We start from the raw sequence: 12,228 nt of genomic DNA, 5'->3' as shown, positions 1-12,228 counted from the left end.
CTTTGAGACTCCTTAAAGGGAGTGAAAGGCGGGATATCAAATCCAAACTACTCTTCTTCTTCTTCTTCTTCTTCTTCTTTGAAAAACAGATTTTATGCAGAAACAAGGCAAATGTAAAAAGCACTAATAGTCAAACTACAAAAATAGAGACTGCAGAGCTTTCCAGCGTTCCGCAGGTGTCTCTGGTGTCTGAACACGAACATGAAATTTATTACGGTCAGAGACCAGCTTGAGAAACGCAAATGGAACTACAATCCCAATAGCAAAACAAACATTTAAAACAATATACAACAATGGATTTTAAGTTTAAAAGGGTGATAGACATATAAACACATAAAAACTTTAAAATAGACTACCTTATAGAAAAGACCCAAAGTCACCCGTGGATCCGGGTTTGGGAATTTTCTTAACTCTGGTGTCTGTGGGTCTTGTGTCCATCTTAGAAATCTATGCCACCAGATGGCAAAAATCGCCTTCATGGTTACAACTTGTGACCAAGCCATCTTCTGCTACTCACTCGTTTAGGCTGCCCGCTTTCTTGGATTTCCAGTTTTCTGGAGTGACCAAGTCAGGCATACTCTTTTTTTACTTCAACGCTTCTCTTCCAAGACCTGTGTGTGTGTGTGGTTTGTGTGTGCAGCTCCCCCTAAATCAAGTAAATAAATAAAAATGCTAACTAGAAGTAGAAATTGTGGAAAGATTTTGAGAGTTTTTTTCTGAGCACTTGGGGGTCAAAAGAAAATAATTTAAAACAACTGATGGCCATCTGTCAGGGATGCTTTAATTGAGATTCCTGCATTGCAGGGGGTTGGACTAGATGACCCTCGGGGTCCCTTACAACTCCACAATTCTATGAACTGTGGTTGAGACGTTTCTTTCTGAATCTGCTAGACCTAGGAAGATTAACAGGTGGGCTTCCTGCTCTCACCCCCAACATAAATCCTGGCTACGCCCACGTTAGTTTGCACCATTTATAAATGGTGGTTTCAAAGATCACCAGTGTTGAAGCAATGATTCTTCAACATCAACTTTGTTGGACTGATCATGATGTGTAGATGCCTGATTATCGTCTTCCAAAGCAACTACCGTATTCTGAACTTAAAAATTGAAAGCGTAATGCTGGTGGTCAACGAGAGGTTTAAAGACTGTCTCAAGGCAAATCTTAAAAAAATGTAGTTATAAACACTGACAACTGGGAAACGCTGGCCTGTGAGCTTCTTCCAGTACACTGATAGTAGTTCGCCTGTCCTCCCAAGTGATGTGTAAGGTTTTTCAGAGACACCGTTGATGGAATCTTTCGAGAAGTTGGAGATGGTGTTTGTAAGTGGTCCATGGTTCACAAGCATACAGTAAGGTTGGTAGTACAATGGCTTTGTAAACAAGCATTTTGGTTTCCCTGCGAATGTCCTGGTCCTCAAACACTCTGCACTTCATTCGGGAGAAAACCGCACATTTATGTAAACACATTTATGAAACACATTTATATAACAGGTGTTAATGGAAAAATCCGAGGGCTCCCTTGGACAAAAACAAAGACACCAACCAGGATAACTTGGAGCAAAACAGCAGCCTGTAGGCTTGGCCTTTATTGAACTGTTGCAACAGGGTGCTCCCCTCACTTGCAGGTGAGAGGAAGGACCCACAAAAATGGTGTGCAAGACCTTATAAAGACTTTTGAAATTGCCACCCTGTAGATCAAGACCACCCCCAGAAACATACATTACAGAAAGGAGGGGTTGAGGGAGGAGTTGTGGTGGTAACCTGAGTGTCCTGTCACCCGGCTGGTTCCCCCTTTCCCCCTCCCCATGAGCACTTTCCAGGTGACAGAGGGGAGTTTGCAGTTTCCTGCCCCCAAAGGGAAGAGCTGATTATTGTCCTTTGTTCCACTCCATGCTGAATCCACTCCCATATGCAAGTTCTTTGTGATCTTGATTGTCTTCTGTCTAGGACCATCAGGGTTGAGATAGCAACTGGGCAGGGCTCCTGTGGATGTGCTGGGATGTTCAAGGGATTATGGCTGGCCTGTATCAAACCTTCCCCATTTTGTAGTCCTTCCTTCATGGAGTAAAATAAAAGTGGAACAGTGCCAATCTGATGTATGGTTGATTTTCTATGAATTTATAACAGAAGCGTAGCGTATGTAGTGTGTGAGTGTGAGTGTGTGTGTGAAGTTTGTACAAACTGAATGATTTGGGGGGGGGGAGGTTTTTCTGCGACACAGGCAAACCTGTTTAGGGAATTTTTTAATGTCTGATGTTTTGTTGTGCTGTTGGGAGCTGCCCAGAGTGGCTGGGGAAACCTGGCCAGATGGGCAGGGTATAAGCAATAAAGTAGTAGTAGTAGTGGTATCTGAGACGGACTAATATCTGAGATCTCCAGGTATATAAATTCAATAAGTAATATTGACAGACTGTCTCTTGCGGCGGACAGCAGCATAAGCCAACATTTACCTGCTGCTCTTAAGTGAAAAAATCTGGAGGGGGAAAAACTGCCTTCGGCACATGACATCCCAGGATCCTATTCTGCAGCATGAAGCCTTTGCATAGTGTTTTGGACCCACCATTCTCACAGAGAGGAGGCTCCCGGCCTAATACAAATTCCTTGGAGGAGGATGCCTGGCAGGGAGATTCCTAGAGAGGACGCGAGGAGGAAGAGGCGGGGTTCGGGCGTCTCCAGAGCAACTTGCGAAGCCTCGCAGCCGCTTCCTGCCCCGCCTCCTCGAGTGTGGGGGGGCCTCTGGCAAGGGCTGCCCCGGGTGTTTTCCTCCTGGTCGGCTCGGGAGAGCTTTGGGGTGATTCCTGGGAAAGTGAGGGAGGGAGAGATCCGGTCAGCAAGTGGAAGAAAGGAGGGTTTGGGTGTGCTTCACATTGGGAAGGTGGAAAGTCTCATCTACTGGGCTCTCCCCTGTCCTCTGGTGCATTTCTGCACATTTCTGCATTTTAACCTGTATTTTAAATTGGGTCCCCCCCCCATTATGTTTTTACTGTAATTTTAGAAGAAGAAGAAGAAGAGTTTGGATTTGATATCCCGCCTTTCACTCCCTTTTAAGGAGTCTCAAAGCGGCTAACATTCTCCTTTCCCTTCCTCCCCCACAACAAACACTCTGTGAGGTGAGTGGGGCTGAGAGACTTCAAAGAAGTGTGACTGGCCCAAGGTCACCCAGCAGCTGCATGTGGAGGAGCGGAGACTCGAACCCGGTTTCCCAGATTATGAGACTACCGCTCTTAACCACTACACCACACTGGCTCTCTTTTTTACTGTTGTTAGCCGCCCTGAGCCCGGCTTTGGCTGGGGAGGGTGGGGTGTAAATAAATTTTATTATTATTATTATTATTATTATTATTATTATTATTACTGAGCCCTGTCCAGAGGAAAGAGATTCACAGGATCGTAGAATTGGAAGGGACCCCGAGGATCGTCTGGTCCAAGGTAGGAATATGCAGCTGTCCCAAAGGGAGATCGAACATGCAGCCTTGGCATTACGTCTTAGCACCATGCTCTAACCGACGGAGCTGTCCAGGCTGACTTCTTAGAGAGTCGGTGCAAAACTTTGAATGGGATGAGAAGAAAGCAGGAGGGGGGAAATATATCTCCGCCCAGAGGAGTGGAGCCTCCATGTGTTGAGAATATATACCAGATAGCAGGCACTGCAGAGAAATGTTCTGTCTTTGCATGAAACAAATATATAACAACAACAACAGCTAATTTTATTGTTTATACCCCAACCATCTGGCTGGGTTTCTCCAGCCACTCTGGGCGGCTTACAGTATATATAAAAACATAATAAAAACATCAAGCGTTAAAGACTTCCCCACACAGGACTGCCCCCAGATGTCTTCTAAAGCTGTATAATTCTAGAAATGTACATTTATTGCACAAGTGAGTTTGAAAGTTAATCAGTTGCCATTTCATTAGTTTAGTGGCTGCTTTTCTTTTTTAAATATTTTTTAAAAAGATTTCTTAATTTACAAAAAATACATGTATTGTCTCTTTTTTCAAGTTGCGTTTTCTACAGATCAGTTTCATTTGCTGTGAGGCATTAGTGTTGTGTACAACGTTAGGGTAGGAAGAAAGGGGGGGAAGAGGGGGAGGGGCATGGTGAGTGGGGTCGGTGGTCGGGTGTCAATGCTTCAGTTCTTGTGTGGGGTTTTGTGTCAGCGTCGTGGCTGCTTTTCTTTAAACTAAGCTTCATGACAGTTGACCAAGGTTGCCAGTTTGATCCCTGTACAGGACAGCTGCATATTCCTGCATTGCAGGGAGTTGGACAAGATAATCCTCAGGACCCCTTCCAACTCTGTAATTCTATGATTGTATAAAGCTATATCACCTCCAGCGCCAGGGACTGAATGCCTCTAGATACCGGTTGCTTTTGTGCTCATGTGCTTCTTGCAGGCTTCCCATTGGAGAGAGCCAGTGTGGTGTAGTGGTTAAGAGCGATAGACTCGTAATCTGGGGAACCGGGTTCGTGTCTCCGCTCCTCCACATGCAGCTGCTGGGTGACCTTGGGCCAGTCACACTTCTCTGAAGTCTCTCAGCCCCACTCACCTCACAGAGTGTTTGTTGTGGGGGAGGAAGGGAAAGGAGAATGTTAGCCGCTTTGAGACTCCTTCGGGTAGTGATAAAGCAGGATATCAAATCCAAACTCTTCATCTTCACTGTGAGAACAAGAGGCTGCACAAAATGGATCTTTGTCTTGACCCAGCAGCCAGGCTCTTCTTAGCTTTAGAGGACAGACCACTGGGAGGGATCTTCTGAGTCTCAACCAGAACAAATATTTCAAGGAAACTCGACAACAAGTCTCATTTTTCTCTGGGTCTTAGCATTTAACTGCCTTTACTTCTGGGGGATGTCCTGGTTGATATTCAGATTCATCTACATTTCCAGGGAAAATCTTCCTCTCCAGAAAGGTATAACTCACTCACCAAACCATTTGTTCATTTTGCAGGAACCTCCATTTTGGACAGCCTCTAGCAGAAGAGGGAGAGGTCTTTTGGGCCCAGTCAGAGACTTCCTTAGAATAGAGATCAAGGATGGAAAAGGAAGATTCAGCTGCCCACGAAGCAGGAAGAAGTCCTTGTACAAACCAGGCTGGCAGCCCCAGGGAATTCTGGGAAAGAACAGTGCAGAAGGTCCTGGGGAAGGAGGACACGCTCGGCTCAGATGTGCAGCGCCAGCGTTTCAGACAGTTCTGCCACCAAGAGGCCAAAGGGCCCCGAGAGGTTTGCAGCCAACTCCACCATCTCTGCTGTCAGTGGCTGAAACCAGAGCGACACACAAAGAATCAGATCCTGGACCTGGTGATTCTGGAGCAGTTCCTGACCATCCTCCCAGAAGAAATTGAGAGCTGGGTAAGGGAATGTGGAGCAGAGACCTGTTGCCAGGCAGTGGCCCTGGCCGAAGGTTTCCTCCTGAGCCAGACCAACGACAAGAAGCAGGCAGAGCATCAGGTAAAATATAGTTTTGTCCTGGTACTTCCAAGGGGCTCGGAATCTGAGGGACAGTGGGCTAACACTCTCTGTAATTGTCAAACCTTTTCTGGGATTCATCCACGTAGGAATGTCCCAACTACCAAGACCTTTTATTTCTAGTGTGCCTTTATTAATCCTTCTCCCCGTTTTCTGTCTTTGATCCCTTTATTGTTATTTCAGGTAAAGGGTCCATTTGCAGAAGTGTCTGAAGATTTCTCTGCACCGGAGAAGGTTCTGTCAGAGACCAAATGCAATCTCTTGCAAAGGGATAATGTTCAGGAGACAGACAGACATGCCACCTCATTGGGTAAAGACTAACTTCATCTCCTTCTATTGATTATGCTATAAATTATTGGGATGTGTTTTTGTTCTTTGGAAACTTGGTTCAAAAGTGAATTGGCATTCAATACTTGAGAACTTAAACCAGTGTTACTGGCTTCACACTTACAATTGTCTTTCACAGGTGATGAAATGAGGCTGCCAAGACCTCCTCGGGCTTCTCCTTTTTACGATGGTCAAGAAGCAGCTGCTGTGGAACCAGATCAGGTAGGTGGATCGATCAGTGTTGAAAGAGGCTTGGAACCACCTAGGGACCTTATTCTTCTGCTCGCCCCTAAACAGATTTCTCTCCTCCTCTTTTCTTCTTTCAAAGCAGCCTGCCTAGGAGGCTGTGAATACCATTAAAGAATGTTTAAGTTCCTCAGGATAATAATAATCTTTCTTTGGAGAATGTTATGGGTTTTGGTAGTCCATTAAGGGAACAAAAGAGAAGGCAAGTTGCACAACGGTACTGGCCCTGGTATGGGGGCAAGAAGTGAAGGACGCTGAGTGGGGTATTTGTAAACAATGACAGAGGTTTGAGTAAAGCAGGGGTGGAGTACTACTGTGAGGAAAATTGTGGTTTTTAACAATAGTAGAGGTTTGAGTACAGAACTGTGGGATATTTGAAGGAGCCAGTGTGGTGTAGTGGTTAAGAGCGGTAGACACGTAATCTGGTGAACCGGGTTTGCGTCTCCGCTCCTCCACATGCAGCTGCTGGGTGACCTTGGGCCAGTCACACTTCTCTGAAGTCTCTCAGCCCCACTCACCTCACAGAGTGTTTGTTGTGGGGGAGGAAGGGAAAGGAGAATGTTAGCCGCTTTGAGACTCCTTCGGGTAGTGATAAAGCGGGATATCAAATCCAAACTCCTCTTCTTCTCCTTCTCCACATCCTTTATCTCTTCTCTCTCACATGAGGCAGCTGAAGAATGGGAGAGGGAGAAGTTTGAGTACAGCAAGAAGGAAGAGACACTGAAAGAGGCGGGGGAAACAATGACAGAAGTTTGAGTAAAGCTGGGGGTGGAGGGACAGAGAGGAGAATGATGGTTTTAAACAACAGAGCTTTCAGTAAAGTGGAAGTAGAGGACACACAGGAAAATGGCAGTTTTAAACAGCAGAGTGAGCAGAAAGTAACACTGAGGGCGGGGGAAGTGGCACTTTAAAGAATAATTCAAATACAGCAAGAAGGGAGTTGGGAACAGATTTGTTGTGTTAGCTTTTTTGGTGTCGGCGTCTGTGTTGTCCCCATCATTGATATTTCTCCTTGTTAAAACTGGTTTGGGTTTTTTAAAGGATCAATTGCTCTTTGTCTTTCCATCAGTGCTTTACTCAAACCTCTGCCTGTTTACCCCCCCTTTTATTTGTCTATCTGTCCCTCGACACCCACTTTACTCAAACTTCTGCTGTTGTTTGAGTATGGTGAGAAGGGGGAGACCCTGAATGAAAAAAGTTGGCTGTTTTAAACTTCTCCCTTTTCCATTCTACAGCTGCCTCATGTGAAAGAAATAAAAGATGTGAAGCCCTCAAATATACCATAGTACCTTCAAACAATGTATTTCACTCCTGGCATCATGCATTCCGTGGGATGTGGGTGGCGCTGTGGGTTAAACCACAGAGCCTAGGGCTTGCCGATCAAAATGTCGGCGGTTCGAATCCCCATGACGGGGTGAGCTCCCGTTCTTCAGTCCCAGCTTCTGCCAACCTAGCAGTTTGAAAGCACGAAGTGCAAGTAGATAAATAGGTACCACTCTGGTGGGAAGGGAAACGACGTTTCCGTGCGCTGCTCTGGTTCGCCAGAAGCGGCTTAGTCCTGCTGGCCACATGACCCGGAAGCTGTACGCCGGCTCCCTCGGCCAATAAAGTGAGATGAGCGCCGCAACCCCAGAGTCGGCCACGACTGGACCTAATGGTCAGGGGTCCCTTTACCTTTACCATGCATTCCAGATTCAGTGTAGCTATTTAGAATAATTTTTTTTTTTTTTTAAACAACCCACCCATATATGTTCAACATCTGTCAATTGAACTAAATTTTTCTAACTGAACAAGCTAACTGACTGGCTTGCTCTTAAGATTCTATCCATCTTAAAGATCCAGTAACACATTTTAGCATGGGGGGTGTGCGCAAAGGGGGCTGCACAATAGAAGAAGGGATAAGGCATGGACATGGGAGTGTGTAAGAGAGTTGAGAAACATAGGAAGGAGGGTGGAGGAGGGGAAAGTGAAGTTGAAGACAGGGGTGCAAAGGGAGTTGCAATAAATGAGGGAGTGGAAAGGGAATTGATGGTGAAATAAAGGGCATGAAAGGATCTGAAGAACAGGAAGTGATGGTGGCTTCATAATTGGGCAGAAGCTGGAAAGGGTGCTTAACAGTTGCAACATGTGGGAGGAGGAAGATACAGGAGATTACCATGAGAGTGTTTTTTGTCTTCTTCTTTTGGGAATAAGAACAGTGAGTCCGTAAGTGACTGTGGAGGCCAATTCTGGATCCACACGTCCTTCCACAGTGGGGACATAGGTTTCTGGGCGGGAGTTGATCACAGTGAGGGTTTGCCAAGCATGCCTTCCTCTTAGCATTCCCCCCCTTTTGTTCTGAGTTTGAATGTCTTCAAAGTCCATGACACCTTTGGTAAAGGCTGTTCTCCAACTGGAACTCTCACAGGCCAATGTTTCCCAGTTGTTGTCATTTATACTACATTTCTTAAGATTTGCCTTGAGAGAGTCTTTAAACCTCCTTTGTTGACCACCAGCATTGCACTTTCCATTTTTAAGTTCGGAATAGAGTAGTTGCTTTGGAAGACGATCATCAGGTGCTTTTTGTGCAACAGTAGTTGCACACTATAGCTAGCTTAATAGTTGCTTGGGGTTAGAAGGAGAAGCTCTAGGGAGTTAATGGGGCGAATGGGAAGGGAATTCATGAGTGGAATGAGCATAGACACTGCTCCTAGCTATAATTATTACTATTATTATTATTATTATTTATACCCTGCCCTCTCCAGCCAAGGCCGGGCTCAGGGTGGCTAACAAGCAATAATAAAAACAAATTGAATGAATACAACTTAAAAACAAGATTAAAATACAACCTTAAAATATTGAAACATTAAAATATTAAAATGCAGCCTCATCACAGGAGGAGAAAGGAAAAAGAAAAAAGAAAGAGGGAGAGGGAATCAAATTGGCTCCAAGCCAAAGGCCAGGTGGAACAACTCTGTCTTACAGGCCCTGCGGAAAGAAATCAGATCCTGCAGGGCCCTGGTCTCATGAGACAGAGCGTTCCACCAGGCCGGAGCCAGTGTTGAAAGGCCCTGGCTCTGGTTGAAGCTAATCTAACTTCTTTAGGGCCTGGGACCACTAGGGTGTTGCGATTTATGGACCTTAAGGTCCTCCGTGGGGCATACCGGGAGAGGCGGTCCCGTAGGTACGAGGGTCCTAGGCCTGAAGGGCTTTAAAGGTCAAAACCAGCACCTTAAATCTGACCCTGTACTCCACCGGGAGCCAGTGCAGCTGGAAAAGCACTGGGTGAATATGCTCCCATGGCAGAGACCCAGTGAGGAGCCTCGCTGCAGCATTCTGCACCCGTTGGAGTTTCTGGGACAGCTTCAAGGGCAGCCCCGCGTAGAGCGAATTACAGTAGTCAAGCCTGGAGGTGACCATCGCATGGATCACTGTGGCCAGGTCAGGGCGGGAAAGGTAAGGGACCAACTGCTTGATGCGGTGAAGGTGGAAAAATGTCGCCTTGGCTGTTGCTGTAACATGCGCCTCCATGTTTGGGCGTCAAGGATTACACCCAAACTCTTAACGGAAGGTAATAGCACTAATTGGGCCCCTGCAAGAGAAGGGAGTTGGTCCCTCATCCCCATAGTTATCTATAAAGTAGCAACTATTTTCCTTTCTTTCAGGGTCTAGGGTTGTTTGAGGAGTTTTCTGTGTATTTTACCGAGGAGGAGTGGGATCTGCTGAATCCTGACCAGAAAGCTCTGTATAAAGAAGTCATGGAGGAGAACTGTTACAGAACCCATTACAAAATCCACACAGGAAAGAAACCATACAAATGTTTAGAGTGTGGAAAGAGCTTTTGTCAAAGTTCGGACTTCATTACCCATAAAAGGATCCATGTAGGGGTGAAACCATTTAAATGCTTGGGATGTGGAAAGGGCTTCTGTCAGAAGACACTTCTCGCTACCCATCAAAGAGTTCACACGCAGGAGAAACCGCATAAATGCTTGGATTGTGGAAAGGACTTTCGTTACAGTTCTGCCCTTATTACTCATCAAAGGATCCACACAGGCAAAAAACCGTATAAATGCTTGGAATGCGGAAAGAGCTTCTGTCAGAAGATAAGTCTCATTTCTCATCAAAGAATTCACACAAGGGAAAAACCACATAAATGCTTGAAATGTGGAAAGAGCTTTCGTCACAGTTCGGCCCTAAGTACCCATCAAAGGATCCATACAGGGGAGAAACCATATAAATGCTTGGAATGTGGAAAGACCTTTCGACACAGTTCTGCCCTAACTACCCATCAAAGGACACACACAGGGAAGAAACCATATAAATGCTTGGAATGTGGAAAGGACTTTTGTCAGAAGATAAATCTCACTAGTCATCAAAGAATTCACACAGGAGAAAAGCCATTTAAATGTTTGGAGTGTGGAAAGAGCTTTGGTCAGAGGGCTTACCTTACTTTCCATCAGAGAATCCACAAGGGGGAGAAACCACATAAATGCTTAGAGTGTGGAAAAAGCTTCATGCAGAAGAGAAGGCTCACTTCCCATCAGAGAATACATACGGGGGAGAAACCGCATAAATGCCCAGAATGTGGAAAGAGCTTCTGTCAGAAAGCAGATCTCACTATTCACCAAAGAATTCACACGGGGGAGAAACTACACAAATGCCTGGAGTGTGGAAAGAGCTTCTTACGAAAGACACATCTCACTACTCATCAGAGAATTCACACTGGGGAGAAACCGCACACATGCTTGGAGTGTGGAAAGGGCTTCAGTCAGAAAGCGCATCTCACTACTCACCGAAGAAGTCACACGGGGGAGAAGCCACACAAATGCTTGGAGTGTGAAAAGTGCTTCACAGAGAAAAGAGCTCTTACTTCTCATCAAAAAATCCACACAGGGGAAAAGCCACATAAAACTTTCAAGCATGAAAAGGTCTTTCCTCACAGTTGCGACCTTATTACTAGGCCTACCCAAGGCAGAACGGCTGGCAGTAGCAACAGCTGCGGCAACACAGTCCAGACTGATTTGCCCCCAGTCATATTAGTCCATCTTCCTCCTAGTACTGCTTGTGTTGGACAACATCAGCCACCTATCCCGATTCCTAACTTTCCTGAATCTTCTGGTTGCGGGGACAAGCCTTCTCCTACTGCTGGGGTGTTGTTTGAGGAGGCAGGAGGCCCTGGCAGCAGCAGTCTTGCAGAGTCATCTACTGTAGTGAGCGAAGGGAGAGAGCTTAGCCCACTGGTGGACATCAGCTTATCTGAGGAAGTGTCTGTATTAGATGCCCTCAGCTTGATTGAAGGTGAAGATCTGTTCCACTCCTCTTCCCTAGGCAGAGGTGCTTCTGTCTGGAACCCTGTGGAGCAGGAGCAGCAGGAACACACCCCACCAGTGCCGCAAGGGGGTACCTCCCACGGTTCCCCCACTGTTCCTGGGGTGGCGCTGACCCCCCAGACTGAAAGCAGCCAGCCCGATTCACCACAGAAGCGGCAGAGCATCGTGTGGGACCACTTTGAGGTGGGAGTGGATCCCAGCACCGCCGTCTGCAGCCACTGCAGGCGGGTCATGAGCAGGGGCAGAGACGTAGCACATTATAGTACCAGCAGCCTGCGCTTGCACCTACAGAGGCAGCACCCATCCATCGTGCTAGGAGCACAGGAAGCTAAGTCCCAGCCGTCGGGGAGCAAGGGCAAATGGGTGGCAACCTAGTGCCAGGAGTAAGGGCAAAGTCCTCTGCCAAATCTCTGTCTCCCCTCAAGCCAAGAAGCTTAGGCCAGCAACGGTGGGGAGGAGGTGGAGCAAGGGAGGTGGGCCGCGAGGTGGAGGTTTTGAATACCAGACCTGATCGCAAAATGCATAGAAGACGCTTGTGATGAAATGGATTGGCATCAGAACTAAAACCATATGCATGTAACCAAGTGTTTGGTAAGAGCGATTTAAAGTAGTTCATAGGTAACAATAAATAATAAACATGGAATTAATAAACCTAATAAAACAATTTAGCCAATATTGATTCTATATTTGCAGGTGTTGCACTGCATGGGTGTTGTTTGTTAAAATTATTTGCTACGTTAAATTATTCTTATCAGATAATTGGTTATGTGTATATGATTTTAGGTGTTATCCCAAACTGTTGTTTCAAAACAACCTGATGGCTCTTGTGGTCTTATTTTATGCACTATTGTGTCACACTACCTTAAGAGGGAGAATGGTGG

At 46.1% G+C, this 12,228-nt stretch overlaps 1 protein-coding gene across 2 annotated transcripts; it reads left to right on the top strand.

Moving 5' to 3' along the window:
- Nucleotides 1–1,496: 1,496 nt before the first annotated feature.
- Nucleotides 1,497–12,020, top strand: LOC308469367 (uncharacterized protein). 2 transcript variants are annotated; one of them, XM_080991702.1, is made up of 5 exons: nt 1,497–2,826; nt 4,946–5,447; nt 5,649–5,775; nt 5,932–6,014; nt 9,683–12,020. In XM_080991702.1, the coding sequence occupies exons 2-5, from the start codon at nt 5,031–5,033 to the stop codon at nt 11,720–11,722; spliced, it is 2,667 nt and encodes an 888-aa protein (XP_080847828.1). In that variant the 5' UTR covers nt 1,497–2,826; nt 4,946–5,030; the 3' UTR covers nt 11,723–12,020. The 2 variants fall into 2 exon arrangements, with proteins under 2 accessions (XP_080847828.1, XP_080847829.1); XM_080991703.1 differs by lacking the exon at nt 1,497–2,826 and adding an exon at nt 3,301–3,429.
- The last annotated feature ends 208 nt before the right edge of the window (nt 12,021–12,228 follow it).

The sequence above is a fragment of the Podarcis pityusensis genome, assembly GCF_964106645.2.
Source record: "Podarcis pityusensis genome assembly, chromosome: 2".
NCBI lineage: Eukaryota > Metazoa > Chordata > Lepidosauria > Squamata > Lacertidae > Podarcis > Podarcis pityusensis.
This window is presented reverse-complemented; position numbering and strand designations above follow the sequence as displayed.